The sequence below is a fragment of the Gallus gallus genome, chromosome Z (assembly GCF_016699485.2).
Source record: "Gallus gallus isolate bGalGal1 chromosome Z, bGalGal1.mat.broiler.GRCg7b, whole genome shotgun sequence".
Classification (NCBI taxonomy): Eukaryota; Metazoa; Chordata; class Aves; order Galliformes; family Phasianidae; genus Gallus; species Gallus gallus.
Genome location: NC_052572.1, coordinates 9,696,070 through 9,720,563, shown reverse-complemented (window position 1 = coordinate 9,720,563; position 24,494 = coordinate 9,696,070). Strand labels below are relative to the sequence as shown.

Below are 24,494 nucleotides of genomic sequence, written 5' to 3'. Positions count from 1 at the left end.
CTGTGCACTCCACTGTCTTTTCAATCTGGGGCTGGGCTGACTGGAAGAGGATGGGGGCTGTGCAAGAAGTTGGGAGTGTTATGAAAGTAGCCCAGGACAGGCCAGGGGCATGCAAATGCTATCAGAATAGTTCAGGATATGTTTATGTTGCCAGCACATATGCACAATGACAGCACTCACGGCACTGTGCCACACAGAAATGTTGTTACCACAGCGGAACTGAGCAGCTTCCCTTGTAGGAAGCACAAGTAGCTGCTGTCTGCCCCCACCTCTGCTTTCATAAGGAGGAACTGCACAACCACAGGAAGGTTGTGAGGCTGGAGTGGTGCAATAGCCCCATTGCTGGGCGGTATGGGGGGCCCTGTCTGCTAGGAAGGTGATGGTTGCTTGATCAGGGCTATGTACTGGAGTTAGGCGGGATCACTGGATTCACAGAGGCATCAGTGGCTGTGGAGTTCAGGCTGCTAAGCCCTGCGCGGGGTACAGGAACTCAGAGAGGCAAGCAGCACATGCTTGTGGTATGAAAAGGTCCTTGTGCAGATGGACAAGAAGTTGAAGTGTGTGCCAGATTTCTCTGTGGGGGAGAAAAAGTATAGAAGGGTGGCTCATGCCTGGGCCATGTCTCTGAACTGACAATAGCATGCTTTTAACAGGATGAGGCAGCTCATCCTGTAAGCTCAGAGCCCCTCAGTCTGGCCTTGGGAAGGCAGCCATGCTCACCCAGGAGCCACTGCACCTCCTCCCCAAGGAGCCCTGCTCAGTGGTGGGCAGGTGTAGGAGCATCAGCTGGATTTTGCTGTGTTTTTTCACAGGTGAGAGCTAAGATGTGTAATGGCACTGATGCTACCTGCAGTCCCTGGTGCTGGCCCAGCTCTACCTCAAATCCCTTTGAATGATCCAAAAGCAGAGTGGGTGGTGCTGCCAGCAGTGCTAGGAGCAGACACCAGAGCTGGTGTTTGGGCCAGGGGCATGGGACTCTGCTTGAAAAGCACTGGACCTTCCACTGCTGGCACGGGTTGTTCGCCACACCACTCAGCACAACCCTTCTGTGCAGGAAGATACTGAGACTGAGGTGGAGAGTCTGGAGCATTTCGGAGCCCGCAGCTCTACTGGGTAGAATAGTAGGGGGCTTTAGGGCTGGCTGATCTGCACTTCTAGCCCATTCTGCCCTAGTGCTGCTGTTTTTTCTCCCTGTTTTCTGTACTCTCACTTCTGTGCGACAGCAAGTGGGGAAGGAAATGCAGCCTGGGCCTCCCACTGCAGGATGAGGGGCAATGATGATAAAAATGCCAAGAATGAGCCCTTTGGTCAAAGAGGCTTAGGTTTTGTTCCTGCAAGGCAGAGGAGCAGGAGGAGCGTGCTATTTCTGCAAGCTCCTGGCAGAGCTGTCCCTGACAGCTTTCCTTGCACGCTGTGGGGATCGGAGCCCTCCCTACGTGCACTGTGTGCTGGTGCACACGCAGCTCCTGCACTCGGAAGGCAATACAGCCCCGTCTTCTCTTCTCCCTTTATTTCTTAAGCATCCTTCCCAGCCCACTTCCCAAATGTGTGCAGTCTCAAAGGCACTGAGTGCCACCAGCAGTGCCTGTGATGGCACAGGGGATGTGGTGACACAAGTGTCATTGCTGGCATTGCCACGCCATGGGTGTGGGACGTGGCAGAAGGGACAGGTGGGGGGAGAGGACCGGGGATGCAATGCGGGGATATGGGAGCCAGAAGTGCAGACCGAAGGGACATGGCAAGAGCCAGAGTGTGTCTGAGGCAAAGCTTTATTGGGAGGAATATCACAAGCAGTGTCAGCACTCCGGCATTGTTGCTGGCTTTGCGGGGCCATCCTCACTCCTTCTGTGTGCGCAGGCGAGTGAAGATGTTGATGCCGACCCTGCAGGGAGAGAGAGGAGATGTAAGGTGGGAAGTGCACAGCCATTGAGTCACAGCCCGGGACCGTGTGCCTCTGCCCTGGGCTCACCTGGTAGCTTTCCAGTCATCACCAATGTCATTAACACTTGACCGCAGCAGCCACATGGTCTTCAGGACCTCCTTCCCATTCCTGTCTATGAAGCACTGGCCCGTGAAGACAGTGGTGGACTCTGTGGGAAAAGGGGCAGATGAGGGGAGTGGGGTCGTGAGCCCCACGCAGGGCAGGGCAGTGCCAGTGCCATGGTCCCTCTGCCCAGGGGACAACTCATCTGAGCTCTCCGTGCCCTCTGGGGACAGCCCCAGCACCTCCCCTGCACCCGGGGACCTGGAGGTGACAGCAGCCCAGCAGCTCTATGGGAAGGGATGGGGCAGCACCGGGGGCATGGGAGGCAGGGCATTGTTGAGGGGACTGCAGGGATGGGCTGGAAATCATCAGGGACACCACAGTGAGGAGGAGAGACCGTCAGGGAGACTGTAGGGAAGGACAGGAGAGCACTGGAGACAGCGTGGGGAAGGGCAGGAAAGCAAAGGGGTTTGTCACAGAGAAGCACAGCAGAGGAGCAGGGACATTGCAGGGAGGCTGGGAGAGAAGCACCTGAAAACTTCCAATTGACGGTGAAGCCAAAGGTGGGCTGGGTCCTCTTGTTGATGGTGTTTTGTGTCCCATGCAGTGGTGACTCTTTGATCTCATTTGATGTGGCTGTTACGGCTGTGATGTAGGTGCCTGTGAATTCACCTCTGCTGTTCACAGCCCCGATGGTCATGTTGGAGCCCAGATCGTTGGTCCATTTCCCAGTCAGCGAGCACTGCAATGAAGAAGAAGGAGTCAGTGGCGGGCAGGAGGCAGTGGTGGGCACCAGGTGCACCCACTCCCAGCCCCATCCCGTTACCTTTCTGGCAGAGAGGCCGGGAGCCACCAGAGCCAGGCTGAGCAGCAGCAGCAGCAGCAGCGGGGAGGTTGCGTGCACCATCTCTGCAGCAGGTGGACAGCCGGGTGTGCTCCTTGCAGGACTCACCCCTGCCTGCTCCCTCGCCTTTTATTGCTTCCAGCACTGACTCTGCCCAGTGTTATGCAATTTGGGTGAGTCCACGTTTGCTGTTCCTGGTTGCAAACAGATTCCCAAAATAGTGTGCTGAAACTGTCCCTCCTTGCTTATGTCTCATGTTTGTGCAGGACCCTTCATGGAAGCTGGCAGCAGGGTGCTCAGCTGGGGAAAACCCCTTTTTCAAAGGTCACTCTTCTGCTGCCTGTTGACCACAGCATGGCCATGCACATAGTGCCTGTCATCATCACTACCTACCTGGGAATGGCAGCACCCAGGCCCCATCCCATCCCTCCTCACCTCGCTCCATCATGCACACCACTTTGGGACCAAACTGCAAGGGTCTGCAGACACGCAGCATGTGTTCCCCACATCTCGGTCCTGTATGCAGCCAGGCTCAGACTGCCTGCTGCAGACCCAATGGCTCACACTTGCCCCAGGACTCCCCAGTATTGCAGAAGGCAGCGAAGGGTGCAAAGCCCAGCCACATCCCGCCTGCACCTGGGCTCCTTTTGCTCAGAGCTGGCGTGCAGGTTCACTGTTGTTTTAACAAATTGGCTTTTGTTGGAGGAAACAATATTGCTTATGGAAAAACGAACATTCCCTGAATATCTTAAATGTCATATTTTTCTGCCAAGGAATATCACAATCGTCCTGGGGTTTTACCGTCGCTTTCTTTGTGTATTTTCATGCTTCCCCTTCTGTTACGTTTGTTTCTGACCGAGGAGGCTGATGTAACTTGCTTTGCACTGCATTTTCTCCTATGTTCCTTCGCAACATTCCAGGAATCTTTAAAATAAGTACGTTTTACTTCTCTGTTCATCACAGTACGACCTCATGGTGACCTGCATGTCAGAAGGCAATTCTTATTTCTTGTAAGGGTAAAAGAAAGTTGGCTGCAGTGTTCAGTTTCTCTTTCCCTTTATAGCCTACAGAACTGATCCCTGCTCATAAAGCTGAGCACTGCGCTGCACAGCCGCCCCAGTGCCATCTCAGTGCCACCCCCATATCAACTTGTTGCCACCACTCTGCAGACCCACCAGCACTGCACTTCCACGAGGGGCCACATCCTATGGTTCATTTCCTGGTGGATTTTCCAGCCCTTGCACTCCTGCTGCTCAGTCCCCCACTCTGTGACAGCAGCCGTGCCTGGCTGGCCCTTCCTGGCTGCTCTTCTGTAGGAAATTCCTGCCCCTGTGTTTACTTGGACTTTTTCTGGGAATTGGCTGCACGTTAAGGTTCCCTTTCCCATGCTGAGTTCACTTTGGCTGCTCAGGTACAGCTCATTTACACACGGACAGGCTTAATCCGGCAGAATAGAACCTACAGCCCTGCCATTACCACTGACCTTTAATAGTCATAGAATCACAGAATATCCCAAGTTGGAGGGGACCCGCAGGCATCACTGAGCCCACGGTGCATCTTGTGTCTTGGAGGTGGATTTGTTGGCAAGTCTCAAATAAGGGTGCCGAGCAAGGCAGGAGCCAGGAGGAGCCCTGTGGCTGAGTCAGCCCTGGGAACCATTTCTCCACAAACTGGAGAAAATGACTTATCTTTGGTTACCCAAATGACCGAAACCACCCCAGCCCACAGACGTGTCCATATGGACCTTTCCAAAAGCTGACTCTTTAAGATGCAGCTTTAACTGATGTGCTTGAAAAGGAAGAAGAAAAGAAAATAGTAGAATTGTCCAACAACACAGTAACGCCAAATTCCCCAGCCTTTGAATGAAAGCCTGTAGGCAGCTCATTGTATAAGCTTACTGAGCGATGCCAGTAGGTCACAGCAATAAAAGCAGCCTCTAAGAAAGCATGACGGCTTTCACAGCTGTTTTTGTTCTTTGCTTGTTTGGATCAGGATGTGGTTATTGTGGTGATAGCCAACGAGGGTGAACAGCTCGTTCCTTGTCGAGGAGCAGGCACCCCTATCCTGGCATCCCTTCTCCAGTCCTACAAGGGGGGACAATGGGCACAGGTAGTAGAAATGTGACATGTGACATGTGACATGGGCACGGTGTCCCCAGGGTGGCCAGCACTGTGCCACCACCCACACACTCCAGAGCCACAGCTGAACTTGAGTCACGGCACCCGCGGATGTAGGTTTGGGAAGCTGCATTGCACCATGCTTCCAGTGTGGCTGCAGGGCCCCGAGTGGGATGTCCCACTGCAGTGTCCACATGGAGGCTGCAAGGCGTTGACAGGTGAGGGGCTGGAGGGCACCTCCCTGAAACCAGCTAAGTGCAGCCATCATGTGAGACATCGGCTTGGAGTAACTGCAACAATTAACCACGGAAGCCACTCCTTACTCCAGGATCTGCTGATCAGCCATGGGGCCAGCCCTGGAAACCTCCCAAGCAGCCTGCTGTCATTTCGTAGAATCATAATATGGCTTAGGTTGGAGGGGACCTCACAGCCCCCCCAGCCCCAACCCCTGCCATGGGCTGGTTGCCCCCACCAGCTCAGGCTGCCCAGGGCCCCATCCAACCCGGCCTCGAGCAGCTGCAGGGATGGGGCACCACAGCTGCTCTGGAAAGTCTGTGCCATGGCCTCACCGCTCTCTTAGTGAACAACTTTCTCCTGACGTCTGACCTAAATCTCCCCTCTTTTAGTTTAAAGCTCTTCCCTCTTGTCTTACCACTATCAGACTACGTAAAAAGTCAGTTTCCCTACCGCCTGTAAGTTCCCTTCAGGTACCGGAAGGCTGCAGTGAGGTGTCCTCCAGACTGAACAAGCCCAACTCACTCAGCCTTTCTTTGTGGGAGAGGTGCTCCAGCCCTCTGAGCATCCTTGTGGCCCTCCTCTGGACCAACCCCAGCAGCTCCGCATCCCTCCTGTGCTGGGGGCCCAAACCTTTACAGAGTAGGAGAGGCTCATGAGGGCAGAGCAGAGGGAGTCTAGCTGACGTTAAGTCTTTCATGTCAAGTCCTTCTCTGCAGGGCTGCTCTCTTCTTCTCCCAGGAGTTCTTCTCCCAGCCTGTGCACACCCGTGAGATTGCTCTGACCCAAATGCAACACTTTGCACTTATCGAATCAAAGAATCACCAAGCTTTAAAAAGACCTACAAGATCATCCAGCCCAACTGTCCACCCATCACCAACAGTTCTCACTATACCATGTCCCTAAACACGGTGTCTAAACATTCCTTGAGCACCTCCAGGGTCGGTGACTCCACCACCTCCCCGGGCAGCCCACTCCAGCCCATTTCCTAACATCCAGCCTGAATCTCCCCTGCTGCAACTGGAGGCCATTCCCTCTAGTCCTACCACTAGTCACATGAGAGAAGAGACCGACCCCCAGCTCACTACAACCTCCCTTCATGGAGTTACAGAGAGCAATAAGGTCTCCCCTGAGCCTCCTCTTCTGCAGACTGAACCATCCCAGCTCCCTCCGCCGCTCCCTATAAGCCCTGTGCTCCAGTGCATAAAGCCAGTGCAGAATGGAGGCTGACAGTAGACTACCATGGCCAGAATGAAGTCACACCCCCACTGAGCGCTGCTGTTCTGGACATGTTAGAACTCCAGTATGAACTGGAGTCAAAAGCAGCCAAGTGGTATGCCACCACTGGCATTGCTAACGCCTTCTTTTCCATTCCTTTGGCCACAGAATGCAGGCTGCAGTTTGCTTTCACCTGGAGGGGCATTTTCAAGCACAGGTAAAATAATTACAAGGCAGATTAACCACCAAGATTAATCCCCAAAGAGGTGATCGCTCCCATTGCTGCAGGACATGGCAACCGCTCTAAGAACGACAGAGGTAACAAATAGAGGGACCCTGCCCCCACCATGGGGGGAAAGGATGATGGAGTGTATTGAACCGTGTGGGTTCGTGGTGTGGCACATCAGAACCTCAGGAATACGAGGCCCTGGTGGACCCTGGTGCACAGTGCACTGTCACGCCCTCGAGTCACCAAGGGACAGAATCAACTTATATTCATGGGGTGAATGGGGGTTCCCAAGAATTGACTGTGTTTGTGGCCGAAATAGGCCTCACCGGTACAGACTGGCAAAAGCACCCTGCTGTGACTGGCCCAGGGGCTCCGTGCATTCTTGGTACCCATTACCTCAGAAGGGGATACTTTGAGGGTGCCAAGGGGTGTCGATGGGCCTTTGGAATAGGAGGTGTTAAGCAGCTGTTTGTTTTTAGTACATTTTAGTACATTTGTAACCCCTCAGGTCGTGGCCGCTGTTTTTAATTATTCGGGGTCCCGTTTCCCTTCCCGGAGGCGCGGATCCACGAATCCCTCTGTCCCGCCAGTCACGGAACCGGGCCGAACCGGGCCGAACCAGCCCGTAAACCGTGAACGGCACGGTGACAGCACGGTGACAGCCCGGGGGCTGCGGGGCCAAATTCGGGGAGGCCGGACGTGCGGTCCCGCGGAAGGCAGGCTGCGGCCCCGCCGCGGTGTGGCCCCGACCGCGTCCTGCAGCCGGGCAGCGGGCGCTCGTTGCGCTCCGTGCCGGAATCGCGGTGCCGCCGGAGCGGCGACGCGGCCCGCCGGGCACAGCGCTCTGCGCGGCCCTCGGCGAGCCCCGTGCGGGCGCTGCCGGCGGAAAGCGCCGCGGCTCCGCTCCGCGCTCTGCGCGCTGCCAGCGTCAGCTCGGCGGGGAGGGCGGAGCCGCGGCTGGCGGCGGAAGCGGGCGGCGCTCCGTCCCAGGGACGGCCCTGCGGCCTTCACGGCGGTCTTTTGATCCGCGAGCACCGGCTGCTGGAGGCTGGTGGGAACAGACGGGCTCGCGGGTCTCCAGGTACCGAAGCACAGCTGCGGACGCAGTGGCTGTCTGTTGGGCACCTTCGAATCCGTTTAGGAATTCACACCCGGGAATCCCGCGTGTTGCTCCATTTCACGGCTCGCTCTTTGCAGCCTGGAGAGCTGAACGCTGTCGTTCAGCAGTGACCGGGGCCGAGGGTCACGTTGGGGCCCAGCTCGTTCCTGCACGGGCCCTGCAGCTCGCGCTGGGAGCAGGGGACACGCAGTGTGTCAGAGCGCAGCGTGGCTCCCGGCACCCCACCCGTGCTCTCCTTCCCGGGGGCTGTGGGGCCGAGGCTGTGCAGGAGGCAGCACGGAGGTGTCTCAGGGCTGAGCTGTGCTCTGCCTGCAGCTCCAGTCCTGCTCAGACCTGTTGATAGAGGTGGGGGCTGCGTGCGGCCCCTGGGGTCCTGCCAAGGGAAATCGGCATCCTGTGCTCTCTTTTCTTCTCTGAAGTGCCTGTGTAACATCACACACAGTGCGGGGAGTAAACAGGAAGAGTCATAGATCCATGGATGGTCGTAGGGCCGCGATCTCAGTGCGATCAGCAGAGGGACGTGGTGGGGCAGCTCGCATGACTGGAATGCTCTCAGGGATGGCTCTGTACTTTTTAGGACAGACAGACGTCGGTGTGAGGTGGTGGAGTTGCTCTTTATGTGAGGGAACAGCTGGAATGTACAGAGCTCTGCCAAGGGATGCATGATGAATGAGTGGAAAGTTTATGGGTGAGGACTAAGGGGCAGGCTATGATGGGTGACGCTGTTGTGGGTGTTTACAACAGGCCGCCTGATGAAGAGGAGGAAGCTGGAGAAGCCTTCCGCAGACAGCTGCAAGTAGCCTCGAGCCTCTTCTCTTCCTGTAGCTGGGGATGTGAAGGCTGGGGGAAGCCTTGAGTGCAGTGACTGTGAGATAGTGGAGTTCGGGATCTCCCATGGGAGAAATCAGGCAGTTTGTAGGATTGCAACCACGACTTCAGGAGAGCTGACTTTGACCTCTTCACAGACATACATGGAGGCATTCCATGGGTTAGAGCGTTGGAAAGCAAGGGGGACCAAGAGAGCTGGTTGTCATTCAAGCACCACTTCTTCCGAATTCAAGATCGGTGCATCTCTAAGAAATTGGGCAAAGGTGGCATGAGACCTGCAGAGATGAGCAAGAAGCTCATGGAAAGGCAGTAATGGAAGAACAAAGCCTCTGGAGTGTGGAAAAGGTCTCTGGCCACTTGGAAAGAAAATAGGAATGTTGTCAGGACATGCATGAATGCTACAAGAAATGCTAAGGCCCACTGGAAATCAAGTTGGGTGACCTTCAGTCAAGGACAACATGAAGGACTACTTTAGTATGGCAGTAGAAAAAGGAAGACTGGGAGAATGTATGTCTGCTGCTGAATGAGGTGGGTGACCTAGTAATGGAGGACACCGTGAAAGCACTGTAACTGCACACCTCCTTTACTTCATCCTTTCCTGCTAAGACTGCCCCTTGGGAATCCCAGGCCCTGGAGATAAGAACCTGGGGAAAGGAAGTCTTCCCCTTGGTCAAGAAGGATCTGATCAGAGGTCACCTAGGCTAATTCAATGAACACAAATCCATGGGCACTGGCGGGATGCACTCATGCGTGCTGAAGGAGATGGCAGAAGTGACTGCCAAGGTGCTCTCGATCATCTTTCAAAGGTCATGGAGAACAGGAGGGGTGCCTGAGGACCGTTTCCTCCAGAAGGCCAATGTCACTCCAGTCTTCCAAAAGGGCAGGAAGGCAAAGCTGGGAAAGTACAAGCCAGTCACCCTCACCTCTGTGACTGGGAAGGTACAGCAGCTTGTTCTGAATGCCATCCGCACACCAGAAGTCTGTGCTGCCATTCACTAAGGCCCGTACGCACTGGAGAGTTGGGCAGAGAGGAAGGTTATGAGATTTAACAATGGCAGATGTAGAGTCTTGCACGTGGGGAGGAATAACCGCACCGCACACATCAGTACAGGCTGAGGGTTGTCCTGCTTGAGAGGAGCTCTACGGAGAAGGACCTGAGAGTCCTGGAAGCCAACCCATGGGCCATGAGCCAGCAGTGTGCCCTTGGGCCAAGAAGGCCAGTGGTATCCTGAGGTCTGTTAAAAAAAACATGGCCACCAGGTCGAGGGAGGTGAGCCTTCCCCTCTCCTCTGCGCTGGTGAGGCCACATCTGGAATACCGTGTCAAGTTCTGGGCTCCCCAGTTCAAAAAAAAAAACCTGGAACTACTGCAGGCAGTCCAGCAGAGGGCCACAGAGGTGATGAGGGGCCTGAAGCATCTCCCATAAAAGGAATGGTTGGGAGACCTGGGGCTATCTAGTCTGGAGAAGACTGAGGGGGGTCTTATCGATGCTTGTAAATATGTAAAGTGTGGGAGTCAAGTGGATAGGGCCAGGCTCCTTCAGCACTGTCCAGTGACAGAACAAGGTTCAATGGTCACAAACTAGAACATAGGAAGTTCCATTAGAACATGAGCAAATACTTTACTTTGTGGGTGACAGAGCACTGAAAAAGGCTGCCCAGAGAGGATATGGAGTGTCATTCTCTGATGATATTAAAAATCTGCCAGCACGGTGTCATGTGAAACATACTGTAGGGAATGTGCTTTAGCAGGAGGTGGAAAGGTGATCTCCTGAGGACTCTTCCAACCCACATGGTCTGTGGCTGAGATTTTGTCATCATCCAGATGGCCAGCAACCTCTCTGCAGTATGCACTGCCAGAAGTCCACTGACACCTGGCGAATATATCTCATGCTCTGAGCTACCTCCTCTGCCCGCGCCTCCGAGTCCACACTCCTGTCCTGCTCTCCTGGCCCCACTCACCACTCACATATCATAGGTCTGTGGTCGGCAATGCCCACATTGTCAGCAAGCAGTCATTGCTTGTGTTGACCTTCAGCCCTGACCCCATCACAGCCTGCAGAAGGCCGGAGGTGTTCATGCAGCATCCCTGCAGTGTCCCTCTCTAGATGTTTGCCATCTCCCAGGGAACAGTGGAGGGGATCCTCCCCCAGTACCTGGCAGAGTGTCCACATGTCCTGCAGGTACGGTGCGTCCAGTTCTTCAGCTGCCCAGCTGAAGTGCCTCTACACCAACACACACAGCTTGGGAAGCAAACAGGAGGTCATGGAAGCCACTGTGCTACCTGAGAACCATAATGTAGTTTCCTTCACAAAAGCAGGGTGGGATGATTCCCATGGCTGAAGTGTGGCCACTGACAGCAACAGGCAGATGAGGAGGGACAGGTAAGGAAGGAGGAGAGGAGACATTGCCCTCTATATCAAGGAAGGAATAGAGTGTGAAGAGCAGTCCCTGCAGAGCAACCCTGAGTAAGCTGAAAGCTTAGGGGTTGTCAAAGCTCTGGCTTGGTTTGATCTGAGTTTGTGTCTACTATGGTTGAGGGACCTATGGACCCACGTCCCAGAGACACAGGAGGGGTGTAGGGAAAAGGTAAGGAGGTGGGCCTAAAAACAAAACGGTGGCAACGAGCTAAGGGAGAAATTACTCTAATGCTAGGGAGCACACACTGCAGTTTTACCTTTCCTTCTGAATGGAGAATGAAAATGGAACAGTAAGATCTTAAGGGATTTGTAGTTCTTCTCTTCTGAAAAAGGTACACCTGGAATTATTGACAATCGACGGAACTGGAGCATTAACTCTTTAACTCTTAGTGCACTGCATGATGTGATGCACGTATAACACCACGATGGGGTGAGAGTTAAGATGGGAGCAGCAAAAGAAGCCTTGTGGTATCAGTACAGGGACACTGATCAAGCGGAGCCTGTTGATGAAGCATTCTCCCTCCAGCTACAGAAGCTGTCACGATCGCAGGCTCTCGTCCTGCTGGGGGACTTCTACCACCCTGACACCTGCTGGAAAAGTAGCACGGTGAGCTACAGGCGATCCAGGAGCACCTGGAATGCACTGAGGATAACTTCCTGAGCCACGTAACAGACAGCCCCACAAGGGGGATGCAGTGCTGGACTGGTTGCTCACCAGTAATAGTGAACTGATTGGTGACATCGGGATGGGAGGCTGTTGGGGCTGTTGTGACCATGCAGAGGTGGAGCTCACAGTCCTGAGGGATATCAGGCAGAGAAAGAGTAAAATCAGGAAGCTTAATTTTAGGAAAGGTGACTTTCAGATCTTCAGGGAGTTGGCCAACAGAGCCCCTTGCTGAGGAACTACGAAATGGAGTGGAGCTGGCTGGTCTTCAAGGAAGCATTCCCAGGGCACAAGAGCTCTCCATCTCCAGGTGTAGGAAGTCAGAAAGGAAGGTGAGAGACCGGCATTGCTGATAGAGGATCTGCTGCTCAAACTGGACCGCACGAAGAAAATGCAGAGGCAGAGGGAGCACTGACAAGTTCTGAAGGGGCCCCTCTATATAATAAACTATTGGAGGCTTAGAGGAAACATGCTGTGTTCACTGAGAGGTCCTGTCAAATTGTGGGAAGGCATTGGAGATGGAATGCTGCTGTACAGTGTCTTACACATCAAGCTGCAGAAACTACTGAAGATAAGGTGAAATGAGCCAAAGTGCAGAAGTGAACGCAATCCAGCTGGCTTTAGACATTGCTGAACGTGAGAAGTGGCCCGAGCAATACCTCCACAATGACCCCTGGATGGTGGCCAACACCCTTTTGGAGTGGCTACAGCAGTACAAACAGAGCAACTGTGAGCACAGAAGGAATCGCAACTGCTCTGCTGTGGTGTACAAGCATATTGCTACCTGGGGAGAGATAAAGGTTGTTTTTCAGTTGGACCACTGAAGAATATCAAAACAACCAGCAGGTAGATCAGGCCTCGAGAATTCAAGGGTTTCAGGTAGGTCTGGACTGGCAGCATAAGGCTGAACTATTTCTCTCTCAGAGGGCCCACAGCACTTCAGGCCACCAAGGAAGAGCTACAACATATAGATAGGCTTGAGATCGAGGGGTGGATGCAGCCATGGATGCTATTGCTCAGGTTTTCTGTGAATGTGAATCAGGTGTGGCCAGTATGGAAGTGAAGTGGATAAAGCCTTTTTGGCAGGGAGGAACCATGGCTGAAATCTACGCATGGGCAGGATTCCAGGATCTGGAGGAGGCAGGCATGGCCCCATTTCTCAAGCCTGTCCAGCTCCATCTGGATAGCATCCCTTCCCTCTAGCATGTCAAATGCACCACTCAGCTTGGTGTCGTCTGCACACTTGCTGAACGGTGCTGCTGGCTGGTGTGGCCAACAGCTCGTGCCAACAGTGCCAGGTCCAGTGCTTTTCAAGCAGAGCCCCATGCTCCTGGCCCAAACACCAGCTCTGGTGTCTGCTCCCAGCACTGCTGGCAGCACCGCTCGCTTTGATTTTGGATCACTCAAAGGGATTTGGGGTAGAGCTAGGCCAGCACCAGTGGCATGTGGCAGAGGAGCAGGAGGAGCGTGCTATTTCTGCAAGCTCCTGGCAGAGCTGTCCCTGACAGCTTTCCTTGCACGCTGTGGGGATCGGAGCCCTCCCTACGTGCACTGTGTGCTGGTGCACACGCAGCTCCTGCACTCGGTAGGAGATACAGCCCATCTTCTCTTCTCCCTTTATTTCTTAAGCATCCTTCCCAGCCCACTTGCCAAATGTGTGCAGTCTCAAAGGCACTGAGTGCCACCAGCACTGCCTGTGATGGCACAGGGGATGTGGTGACACAAGTGTCATTGCTGGCATTGCCACGCCATGGGTGTGGGACATGGCAGAAGGGACAGGTGGGGGGAGAGGACCGGGGATGCAACGTGGGGATATGAGAGCCAGAAGTGCAGACCGAAGGGACATGGCAAGAGCCAGAGTGTGTCTGAGGCAAAGCTTTATTGGGAGGAATATCACAAGCAGTGTCAGCACTCTGGCATTGTTGCTGGCTTTGCGGGGCCATCCTCACTCCTCCACTGTGCACAGGCGAGTGAAGTTGTTGTAGCCGACCCTGCGGGGAGAGTGAGGAGATGTAAGGTGGGAAGTGCACAGCCATTGAGTCACAGCCCGGGACCGTGTGCTTCTGCCCTGGGCTCACCTGGTAGCTTTCCAGTCATAACTAATGTCATTAACACTTGACCGCAGCAGCCACATGGTCTTCAGGACCTCCTTCCCGTTCCTGTCTATGAAGCACTGGCCCGTGAAGACAGTGGTGGACTCTGTGGGAAAAGGGGCAGATGAGGGGAGTGGGGTTGTGAGCCCCACGCAGGGCAGGGCAGTGCCAGTGCCATGGTCCCTCTGCCCAGGGGACAACTCATCTGAGCTCTCTGTGCCCTCTGGGGACAGCCCCAGCACCTCCCCTGCACCCGGGGACCTGGAGGTGACAGCAGCCCAGCAGCTCTACGGGAAGGGATGGGGCAGCACCGGGGGCATGGGAGGCAGGGCATTGTTGAGGGGACTGCAGGGATGGGCTGGAAATCATCAGGGACACCACAGCGAGGAGGAGAGACCGTCAGGGAGACTGTAGGGAAGGGCAGGAGAGCACTGGAGACAGCGTGGGGAAGGGCAGGAAAGCAGAGGGGTTTGTCACAGGGAAGCACAGCAGAGGAGCAGGGACACTGCAGGGAGGCTGGGAGAGAAGCACCTGAAAAGTTCCAATGGACAGTGAAGCCAAAGGTGGGCTGGCTGGCTCTTTTGTGTTGGATCCCAAGCAGTGGTGATAGCGTGATGTTTCCTGGATTATCCGCTACAGCTGTGAGGTAGGTGCCTGTGAATTCACCTCTGCTGTTCACAGCCCTGATGGTCATGATGGAGCCCAGGTTGTTGGTCCATTTCCCAGTCAGCGAGCACTGCAATGAAGAAGAAGGAGTCAGTGGCGGGCAGGAGGCAGTGGTGGGCACCAGGTGCACCCACTCCCAGCCCCATCCCGTTACCTTTCTGGCAGAGAGGCTGGGAGCCACCAGAGCCAGGCTGAGCAGCAGCAGCAGCAGCAGCGGGGAGGTTGTGTGCACCATCTCTGCAGCAGGTGGACAGCCGGGTGTGCTCCTTGCAGGACTCACCCCTCCTGCCTGCTCCCTCGCCTTTTATTGCTCCCGGCGCAGGCTTTTCTTCCCAGGTGTTACGCAATCTGGGTGGGTCACGTTTTCCAGTTGAACGCACAACCCCAAAATTGAAGACCAGAGACGAATATCAAACTCACCAGCAGGTGGATCGGGTCCCTAGAATTCAAGGGTTTCAGGTAGGTCTGGACTGGCAAAGTAAGGCTGAACTACTTCTAGCTTGGTGGGCTCCTGACACTTCAGGCCATCAAGGAAGGGATGCAGCATACAGATGGGCGTGAGACTGACTTCTCCATGGACACTCTTGCTCAGGTTTTCTGTGAATGTGAATCAGGTGTGGCCAGTATGGAAGTGAAGTGGATAAAGCCTCTTTGGTAGAGTGGACCATAGCTGAAATCTACATACGGGGAGGTCTGGAAGGTGGATTTTATCACAGTTCCAGAAAACTGCCAAGGCAGGCACCACGCGCTTATAGTGGTGGAAGCAACGATGGGAGGGCTGGTAACGTATCCTGTGCTCCATGCCACTGTCCGAAGCACCACCCTGGGTCTTGAAAAGCAAGTCTTGTGGCAACGTGGCACCCGGAAAAGAACTGAATCGGACAATGGGACTCATTTCCAAAACAAGGTCATAAAGAGCAGTGCCAGAAAGCATGGCATCCACACCACATCCCTTATCGTGTACAGCCTCTCAGAAAACGCCATGATGTGATGGACTGTTAAAGGCGACCTGGAGAGCAGTGGGTGCTGGGACACTCAAACGTTAGGATACACACCTGGCAAAACCCACCTGCTGAGTCAACGCTCGTGGATCCACCTGCCAGCCGAGCTGGTCCTGCCCAATCAAACGTCCCAGGTACTGTAGAAGGAGATAAAGTCCCTGCAGTGTGCCTGACAAACATGCTGGGCAGGACAGCCTGGGTTGTTGCCGCCTCTGGCCAAGGCCAGCCCACCGGTAGGTCTGCTTTTGCTCATGGAACTGAGTGCCCGTGGTGGGTAATGTGGAAGGATGGGGACATCCTGTGTGCGCCTTAAGGGGACTTGATGTTGGGTGAGAACAGCCAATACTTTGAGCTGTGTGATGCTAATTGCTATACAGTATGACTTGTCACCATTACTGGGGTTGCTGTTTGCCTTATCAATGGCTTTACAGCAATTTTACTCTTCCGGTGCTTCACCCCTGAAAGTGGTTTTTCTCAAATGTGTGGGCAGCCAAAAAGCAGAGATGTGAATGAGGCGTGACTGTGAATGGAGGGACATTTCCTTCTGGTAGGAGAGACCTCGTGTAAGTCTGGTAAGAAGGCTCGGACAGATTTTTTATCAGTTGAAAGCCCCCCAGTGCAATACCAAAAGTGCTGTGGGCTCCAGAATGCCCCGGTCTCTTCACTGCAGTCTCTTCCTGCACAGAATCATAGAATCCCATAATGGTTTGGGTTGGAAGGGACTTTGAAGATCGCCCAGTTCCAACCCCGTGCTACAGGCAGGGGCGCCTCCCATGAGACCAGGTTGCTCACAGCCCCATCCAGCCAGGCCTTGAATGCCTCCAGGGAGAGGACATTCACAATCCCCCCGGAACCTCCTCTTCTCTTGGCTGAAGAGTCACAACTCTCTCAGCCTGTCCTCACAGGGGAGCTGCTCCAGCCCTCTGACCATCTTTGTGGCCCTCCTCTGAACTCGCTCCAACAGCTCCATGTCCTCCCAGTGTTGGGGTCCCCTGACCTGGACACAGTACTCCACGTTGGGTCTTACGAGAGCAGAGCAGAGGAGCAGAACCTGCAGCCTCAACCTGCTGGTCACCCTTCTCTTGGTGCAACCCGCGATACAGTTGGCCTTCTGGGCAGCAAACGCACATTGCTTGCTCACGTTGAATCTTTCGTCATCCAACATGCCCGAATCCTTCTCCTCAGGGCGGCTCTCAAGCCATTCACTGTCCCACCCATATCTGTGCTCGGGATTGCTCCAACCCAGATGGCAGACCTTGCACTTGGCCTTGTTGAAGTTCAGGAGGCAGGCACGGCCCCATTTCTCAAGCCTGTCCAGCTCCATCTGGATAGCATCCCTTCCCTCTAGCATGTCAAATGCACCACTCAGCTTGGTGTCGTCTGCACACTTGCTGAACGGTGCTGCTGGCTGGTGTGGCCAACAGCTCGTGCCACAGTGCCAGGTCCAGTGCTTTTCAAGCAGAGCCCCATGCTCCTGGCCCAAACACCAGCTCTGGTGTCTGCTCCCAGCACTGCTGGCAGCACCGCTCGCTTTGATTTTGGATCACTCAAAGGGATTTGGGGTAGAGCTAGGCCAGCACCAGTGGCATGTGGCAGAGGAGCAGGAGGAGCGTGCTATTTCTGCAAGCTCCTGGCAGAGCTGTCCCTGACAGCTTTCCTTGCACGCTGTGGGGATCGGAGCCCTCCCTACGTGCACTGTGTGCTGGTGCACACGCAGCTCCTGCACTCGGTAGGAGATACAGCCCATCTTCTCTTCTCCCTTTATTTCTTAAGCATCCTTCCCAGCCCACTTGCCAAATGTGTGCAGTCTCAAAGGCACTGAGTGCCACCAGCACTGCCTGTGATGGCACAGGGGATGTGGTGACACAAGTGTCATTGCTGGCATTGCCACGCCATGGGTGTGGGACATGGCAGAAGGGACAGGTGGGGGGAGAGGACCGGGGATGCAACGTGGGGATATGAGAGCCAGAAGTGCAGACTGAAGGGACATGGCAAGAGCCAGAGTGTGTCTGAAGCAAAGCTTTATTGGGAGGAATATCACAAGCAGTGTCAGCACTCTGGCATTGTTGCTGGCTTTGCGGGGCCATCCTCACTCTTCCACTGTGTGCTGGCGAGTGAAGTCGTTGTTGCCGACCCTGCGGGGAGAGAGAGGAGATGTAAGGTGGGAAGTGCACAGCCATCGAGTCACAGCCCGGGACCGTGTGCCTCTGCCCTGGGCTCACCTGGTAGCTATCCAGTCATCACTAATGTCATCAACTGCTAACCGTTGCAGCCATTTGGTCTTCAGGACCTCCTTTCCGCTCCTGTCCACGAAGCACTGGCCCACAAAGACACTGGTGGACTCTGTTGGGAAAAGGGGCAGATGAGGGGAGTGGGGTTGTGAGCCCCACGCAGGGCAGGGCAGTGCCAGTGCCATGGTCCCTCTGCCCAGGGGACAACTCATCTGAGCTCTCTGTGCCCTCTGGGGACAGCCCCAGCACTTCCCCTGCACCCGGGGACCTGGAGGTGACAGCAGCCCAGCAGCTCTACGGGAAGGGATGGGGCAGCACCGGGGGCATGGGAGGCAGGGCATTGTTGAGGGGATTGCAGGGAAGGGCTGGAAATCATCAGGGACACCACAGCGAGGAGGAGAGACCGTCAGGGAGACTGTAGGGAAGGGCAGGAGAGCACTGGAGACAGCGTGGGGAAGGGCAGGAAAGCAGAGGGGTTTGTCACAGGGAAGCACAGCAGAGGAGCAGGGACATTGCAGGGAGGCTGGGAGAGAAGCACCTGAAAAGTTCCAATGGACAGTGAAGCCAAAAGTGGGCTGGCTGGCTCTTTTGTGTTGGATCCCAAGCAGTGGTGATAGCGTGATGTTTCCTGGATTATCTGCTACAGCTGTGATGTAGGTGCCATCGAACTCGCCATTGTCGTTCACAGCTCCGATGGTCATGATGGAGCCCAGGTCGTTGTCCCATTCCCCAGTCAGCGAGCACTGCAGTGAAGAAGAAGGAGTCAGTGGCGGGCAGGAGGCAGTGGTGGGCACCAGGTGCACCCACTCCCAGCCCCATCCCGTTACCTTTCTGGCAGAGAGGCTGGGAGCCACCAGAGCCAGGCTGAGCAGCAGCAGCAGCAGCAGCGGGGAGGTTGCGTGCACCATCTCTGCAGCAGGTGGACAGCCGGGTGTGCTCCTTGCAGGACTCACCCCTCCTGCCTGCTCCCTCGCCTTTTATTGCTCCCGGCGCAGGCTTTTCTTCCCAGGTGTTACGCAATCTGGGTGGGTCACGTTTTCCAGTTGAACGCACAACCCCAAAATTGAAGACCAGAGACGAATATCAAACTCACCAGCAGGTGGATCGGGTCTCTAGAATTCAAGGGTTTCAGGTAGGTCTGGACTGGCAAAGTAAGGCTGAACTACTTCTAGCTTGGTGGGCTCCTGACACTTCAGGCCATCAAGGAAGGGATGCAGCATACAGATGGGCGTGAGACTGACTTCTCCATGGACACTCTTGCTCAGGTTTTCTGTGAATGTGAATCAGGTGTGGCCAGTATGGAAGTGAAGTGGATAAAGCCTCTTTGGTAGAGTGGACCATAGCTGAAATCTACATACGGGGAGGTCTGGAAGGTGGATTTTATCACAGTTCCAGAAAACTGCCAAGGCAGGCACCACGCGCTTATAGTGGTGGAAGCAACGATGGGAGGGCTGGTAACGTATCCTGTGCTCCATGCCACTGTCCGAAGCACCACCCTGGGTCTTGAAAAGCAAGTCTTGTGGCAACGTGGCACCCGGAAAAGAACTGAATCGGACAATGGGACTCATTTCCAAAACAAGGTCATAAAGAGCAGTGCCAGAAAGCATGGCATCCACACCACATTCCTTATCGTGTACAGCCTCTTGGAAAACGCTATGATGTGATGGACTGTTAAAGACGACCTGGAGAGCAGTGGGTGCTGGGACACTCAAACGTTAGGATACACACCTGGCAAAACCCACGTGCTGAGTCAACGCTCGTGGATCCATCTGCCAGCCAAGCTGGTCCTGCCCAATCAAACGTCCCAGGTACTGTAGAAGGAGATAAAGGCCCTGCAGTGTGCCTGACAAACATGCTGGGCAGGACAGCCTGGGTTGTTGCCACCTCTGGCCAAGGCCAGCCCACCAGTAGGTCTGCTTTTGCTCATGGAACTGAGTGCCCGTGGTGGGTAATGTGGAAGGATGGGGACATCCTGTGTGCGCCTTAAGGGGACTTGATGTTGGGTGAGAACAGCCAATACTTTGAGCTGTGTGATGCTAATTGCTATACAGTATGACTTGTCACCATTACTGGGGTTGCTGTTTGCCTTATCAATGGCTTTACAGCAATTTTACTCTTCCGGTGCTTCACCCCTGAAAGTGGTTTTTCTCAAATGTGTGGGCAGCCAAAAAGCAGAGATGTGAATGAGGCGTGACTGTGAATGGAGGGACATTTCCTTCTGGTAGGAGAGACCTCGTGTAAGTCTGGTAAGAAGGCTCGGACAGATTTTTTATCAGTTGAAAGCCCCCCAGTGCAATACCAAAAGTGCTGTGGGCTCCAGAATGCCCTGGTCTCTTCACTGCAGTCTCTTCCTGCACAGAATCATAGAATCCCATAATGGTTTGGGTTGGAAGGGACTTTGAAGATCGCCCAGTTCCAACCCCGTGCTACAGGCAGGGGCGCCTCCCATGAGACCAGGTTGCTCACAGCCCCATCCAGCCAGGCCTTGAATGCCTCCAGGGAGAGGACATTCACAATCCCCCCGGAACCTCCTCTTCTCTTGGCTGAAGAGTCACAACTCTCTCAGCCTGTCCTCACAGGGGAGCTGCTCCAGCCCTCTGACCATCTTTGTGGCCCTCCTCTGAGCGTGCTCCAACAGCTCCATGTCCTCCCAGTGTTGGGGTCCCCTGACCTGGACACAGTACTCCACGTTGGGTCTCTCGAGAGCAGAGCAGAGGGGCAGAACCTCCAGCCTCAACCTGCTGGTCACCCTTCTCTTGGTGCAACCCGCGATACAGTTGGCCTTCTGGGCAGCAAACGCACATTGCTTGCTCACGTTGAATCTTTCGTCATCCAACATGCCCGAATCCTTCTCCTCAGGGCGGCTCTCAAGCCATTCACTGTCCCACCCATATCTGTGCTCGGGATTGCTCCAACCCAGATGGCAGACCTTGCACTTGGCCTTGTTGAAGTTCAGGAGGCAGGCATGGCCCCATTTCTCAAGCCTGTCCAGCTCCATCTGGATAGCATCCCTTCCCTCTAGCATGTCAAATGCACCACTCAGCTTGGTGTCGTCTGCACACTTGCTGAACGGTGCTGCTGGCTGGTGTGGCCAACACCTCGTGCCACAGTGCCAGGTCCAGTGCTTTTCAAGCAGAGCCCCATGCTCCTGGCCCAAACACCAGCTCTGGTGTCTGCTCCCAGCACTGCTGGCAGCACCGCTCGCTTTGATTTTGGATCACTCAAAGGGATTTGGGGTAGAGCTAGGCCAGCACCAGTGGCATGTGGCAGAGGAGCAGGAGGAGCGTGCTATTTCTGCAAGCTCCTGGCAGAGCCTTCCCTGACAGCTTTCCTTGCACGCTGTGGGGATCGGAGCCCTCCCTACGTGCACTGTGTGCTGGTGCACACGCAGCTCCTGCACTCGGAAGGCAATACAGCCCCTTCTTCTCTTCCCTTTTGACTTCTTAAGCATCCTTCCCAGCCCACTTGCCAAATGTGTGCAGTCTCAAAGGCACTGAGTGCCACCAGCACTGCCTGTGATGGCACAGGGGATGTGGTGACACAAGTGTCATTGCTGGCATTGCCACGCCATGGGTGTGGGACGTGGCAGAAGGGACAGGTGGGGGGAGAGGACCGGGGATGCAATGTGGGGATATGGGAGCCAGAAGTGCAGACCGAAGGGACATGGCAAGAGCCAGAGTGTGTCTGAGGCAAAGCTTTATTGGGAGGAATATCACAAGCAGTGTCAGCACTCCGGCATTGTTGCTGGCTTTGCGGGGCCATCCTCACTCCTCCACTGTGCGCTGGCGAGTGAAGTTGTTGTAGCCGACCCTGCGGGGAGAGAGAGGAGATGTAAGGTGGGAAGTGCACAGCCATCGAGTCACAGCCCGGGACCGTGTGCCTCTGCCCTGGGCTCACCTGGTAGCTTTCCAGTCATCACTAATGTCATCAACTGCTAACCGTTGCAGCCATTTGGTCTTCAGGACCTCCTTTCCGCTCCTGTCCACGAAGCACTGGCCCACAAAGACACTGGTGGACTCTGTGGGAAAAGGGGCAGATGAGGGGAGTGGGGTTGTGAGCCCCACGCAGGGCAGGGCAGTGCCAGCACCACGGTCCCTCTGCCCAGGGGACAACTCATCTGAGCTCTCCGTGCCCTCTGGGGACAGCCCCAGCACCTCCCCTGCACCCGGGGACCAGGAGGTGACAGCAGCCCAGCAGCTCTACGGGAAGGGATGGGGCAGCACCGGGGGCATGGGAGGCAGGGCATTGTTGAGGGGACTGCAGGGATGGGCTGGAAATCATCAGGGACACCACAGCGAGGAGGAGAGACCGTCAGGGAGACTGTAGGGAAGGGCAGGAGAGCACTGGAGACAGCGTGGGGAAGGGCAGGAAAGCAGAGGGGTTTGTCACAGGGAAGCACAGCAGAGGAGCAGGGACATTGCAGGGAGGCTGGGAGAGAAGCACCTGAAAAGTTCCAATGGACAGTGAAGCCAAAGGTGGGCTGGCAGGCTCTTTTGTGTTGGATCCCAAGCAGTGGTGATAGCTTGATGTTTCCTGGATTATCTGCTACAGCTGTGATGTAGGTGCCATTGAACTCGCCATTGTCGTTCACAGCTCCGATGGTCATGATGGAGCCCAGGTTGTTGTCCCATTCCCCAGTCAGCGAGCACTGTGACGAAGAAGAAGGAGTCAGTGGCAGGCAGGAGGCAGGGGTGGGCGCCAGGTGCACCCACTCCCAGCCCCATCCCGTTACCTTTCTGGCAGAGAGGCCGGGAGCCACCAGAGCCAGGCTGAGCAGCAGCAGCAGCAGCAGCGGGGAGGTTGCGTGCACCATCTCTGCAGCAGGTGGACAGCCGGGTGTGCTCCTTGCAGGACTCACCCCTCCTGCCTGCTCCCTCGCCTTTTATTGCTCCCGGCGCAGGCTTTTCTTCCCAGGTGTTACGCAATCTGGGTGGGTCACGTTTTCCAGTTGAACGCACAACCCCAAAATTGAAGACCAGAGACGAATATCAAACTCACCAGCAGGTGGATCGGGTCCCTAGAATTCAAGGGTTTCAGGTAGGTCTGGACTGGCAAAGTAAGGCTGAACTACTTCTAGCTTGGTGGGCTCCTGACACTTCAGGCCATCAAGGAAGGGATGCAGCATACAGATGGGCGTGAGACTGACTTCTCCATGGACACTCTTGCTCATGTTTTCTGTGAATGTGAATCAGGTGTGGCCAGTATGGAAGTGAAGTGGATAAAGCCTCTTTGGTAGAGTGGACCATAGCTGAAATCTACATACGGGGAGGTCTGGAAGGTGGATTTTATCACAGTTCCAGAAAACTGCCAAGGCAGGCACCACGCGCTTATAGTGGTGGAAGCAACGATGGGAGGGCTGGTAACGTATCCTGTGCTCCATGCCACTGCCCGAAGCACCACCCTGGGTCATGAAAAGCAAGCCTTGTGGCAACATGGCACCCGGAAAAGAACTGAATCGGACAATGGGACTCATTTCCAAAACAAGGTCATAAAGAGCAGTGCCAGAAAGCATGGCATCCACACCACATTCCTTATCGTGTACAGCCTCTTGGAAAACGCTATGATGTGATGGACTGTTAAAGACGACCTGGAGAGCAGTGGGTGCTGGGACACTCAAACGTTAGGATACACACCTGGCAAAACCCACGTGCTGAGTCAACGCTCGTGGATCCATCTGCCAGCCAAGCTGGTCCTGCCCAATCAAACGTCCCAGGTACTGTAGGAGATAAAGGCCCTGCAGTGTGCCTGACAAACATGCTGGGCAGGACAGCCTGGGTTGTTGCCGCCTCTGGCCAAGGCCAGCCCACCAGTAGGTCTGCTTTTGCTCATGGAACTGAGTGCCCGTGGTGGGTAATGTGGAAGGATGGGGACATCCTGTGTGCGCCTTAAGGGGACTTGATGTTGGGTGAGAACAGCCAATACTTTGAGCTGTGTGATGCTAATTGCTATACAGTATGACTTGTCACCATTACTGGGGTTGCTATTTGCCTTATCAATGGCTTTACAGCAATTTTACTCTTCCGGTGCTTCACCCCTGAAAGTGGTTTTTCTCAAATGTGTGGGCAGCCAAAAAGCAGAGATGTGAATGAGGCGTGACTGTGAATGGAGGGACATTTCCTTCTGGTAGGAGAGACCTCGTGTAAGTCTGGTAAGAAGGCTCGGACAGATTTTTTATCAGTTGAAAGCCCCCCAGTGCAATACCAAAAGTGCTGTGGGCTCCAGAATGCCCTGGTCTCTTCACTGCAGTCTCTTCCTGCACAGAATCATAGAATCCCATAATGGTTTGGGTTGGAAGGGACTTTGAAGATCGCCCAGTTCCAACCCCGTGCTACAGGCAGGGGCGCCTCCCATGAGACCAGGTTGCTCACAGCCCCATCCAGCCAGGCCTTGAATGCCTCCAGGGAGAGGACATTCACAATCCCCCCGGAACCTCCTCTTCTCTTGGCTGAAGAGTCACAACTCTCTCAGCCTGTCCTCACAGGGGAGCTGCTCCAGCCCTCTGACCATCTTTGTGGCCCTCCTCTGAGCGTGCTCCAACAGCTCCATGTCCTCCCAGTGTTGGGGTCCCCTGACCTGGACACAGTACTCCACGTTGGGTCTCTCGAGAGCAGAGCAGAGGGGCAGAACCTCCAGCCTCAACCTGCTGGTCACCCTTCTCTTGGTGCAACCCGCGATACAGTTGGCCTTCTGGGCAGCAAACGCACATTGCTTGCTCACGTTGAATCTTTCGTCATCCAACATGCCCGAATCCTTCTCCTCAGGGCGGCTCTCAAGCCATTCACTGTCCCACCCATATCTGTGCTCGGGATTGCTCCAACCCAGATGGCAGACCTTGCACTTGGCCTT

General features: G+C 55.0%; 4 protein-coding genes across 4 annotated transcripts; all 4 read right to left on the bottom strand.

Annotated features, from left to right (window-relative positions):
* Positions 1-1,751: 1,751 nt before the first annotated feature.
* On the bottom strand, positions 1,752-2,937 carry AVD (avidin). Its single transcript, NM_205320.2, has 4 exons — positions 2,811-2,937; positions 2,516-2,726; positions 1,970-2,090; positions 1,752-1,882 (listed from the first exon to the last, which is right to left on the bottom strand). The coding sequence occupies exons 1-4, from the start codon at positions 2,889-2,891 to the stop codon at positions 1,837-1,839; spliced, it is 459 nt and encodes a 152-aa protein (NP_990651.1). The 5' UTR covers positions 2,892-2,937; the 3' UTR covers positions 1,752-1,836.
* A 10,580-nt stretch (positions 2,938-13,517) lies between these two features.
* On the bottom strand, positions 13,518-14,693 carry LOC124417561 (avidin-related protein 4/5). Its single transcript, XM_046905975.1, has 4 exons — positions 14,571-14,693; positions 14,282-14,486; positions 13,736-13,856; positions 13,518-13,648 (listed from the first exon to the last, which is right to left on the bottom strand). Exons 1-4 carry the CDS (start codon positions 14,649-14,651, stop codon positions 13,603-13,605), a joined length of 453 nt encoding a protein of 150 aa, XP_046761931.1. The 5' UTR covers positions 14,652-14,693; the 3' UTR covers positions 13,518-13,602.
* Positions 14,694-17,423: 2,730 nt separating this feature from the next.
* Positions 17,424-18,598, bottom strand: AVR2 (avidin related protein 2). Its single transcript, NM_001030348.2, has 4 exons — positions 18,476-18,598; positions 18,187-18,391; positions 17,640-17,760; positions 17,424-17,552 (listed from the first exon to the last, which is right to left on the bottom strand). The coding sequence occupies exons 1-4, from the start codon at positions 18,554-18,556 to the stop codon at positions 17,507-17,509; spliced, it is 453 nt and encodes a 150-aa protein (NP_001025519.1). The 5' UTR covers positions 18,557-18,598; the 3' UTR covers positions 17,424-17,506.
* Positions 18,599-21,327: 2,729 nt separating this feature from the next.
* Positions 21,328-22,503, bottom strand: LOC121108603 (avidin-related protein 6). Its single transcript, XM_040656506.2, has 4 exons — positions 22,381-22,503; positions 22,092-22,296; positions 21,546-21,666; positions 21,328-21,458 (listed from the first exon to the last, which is right to left on the bottom strand). The coding sequence occupies exons 1-4, from the start codon at positions 22,459-22,461 to the stop codon at positions 21,413-21,415; spliced, it is 453 nt and encodes a 150-aa protein (XP_040512440.1). The 5' UTR covers positions 22,462-22,503; the 3' UTR covers positions 21,328-21,412.
* Between the last annotated feature and the right edge of the window lie 1,991 nt (positions 22,504-24,494).

Bases quoted from the DNA above. Each gene is read 5' to 3' on its own strand.
- AVR2 (NM_001030348.2), bottom strand. From the start codon at position 18,556: ATGGTGCACGCAACCTCCCCGCTGCTGCTGCTGCTGCTGCTCAGCCTG. The intron at 18,392-18,475 runs GTAACGGGATGG...TCTTCACTGCAG, and splicing joins CCAGCCTCTCTGCCAGAAAG to TGCTCGCTGACTGGGGAATG. The intron at 17,761-18,186 runs GTGCTTCTCTCC...TTTTCCCAACAG, and splicing joins TGTCCATTGGAACTTTTCAG to AGTCCACCAGTGTCTTTGTG.
- LOC124417561 (XM_046905975.1), bottom strand. From the start codon at position 14,651: ATGGTGCACACAACCTCCCCGCTGCTGCTGCTGCTGCTGCTCAGCCTG. The intron at 14,487-14,570 runs GTAACGGGATGG...TCTTCATTGCAG, and splicing joins CCAGCCTCTCTGCCAGAAAG to TGCTCGCTGACTGGGAAATG. The intron at 13,857-14,281 runs GTGCTTCTCTCC...CTTTTCCCACAG, and splicing joins TGTCCATTGGAACTTTTCAG to AGTCCACCACTGTCTTCACG.
- LOC121108603 (XM_040656506.2), bottom strand. From the start codon at position 22,461: ATGGTGCACGCAACCTCCCCGCTGCTGCTGCTGCTGCTGCTCAGCCTG. The intron at 22,297-22,380 runs GTAACGGGATGG...TCTTCGTCACAG, and splicing joins CCGGCCTCTCTGCCAGAAAG to TGCTCGCTGACTGGGGAATG. The intron at 21,667-22,091 runs GTGCTTCTCTCC...CTTTTCCCACAG, and splicing joins TGTCCATTGGAACTTTTCAG to AGTCCACCAGTGTCTTTGTG.
- AVD (NM_205320.2), bottom strand. From the start codon at position 2,891: ATGGTGCACGCAACCTCCCCGCTGCTGCTGCTGCTGCTGCTCAGCCTG. The intron at 2,091-2,515 runs GTGCTTCTCTCC...CTTTTCCCACAG, and splicing joins CGTCAATTGGAAGTTTTCAG to AGTCCACCACTGTCTTCACG. The intron at 1,883-1,969 runs GTGAGCCCAGGG...CTCTCCCTGCAG, and splicing joins GATGACTGGAAAGCTACCAG to GGTCGGCATCAACATCTTCA.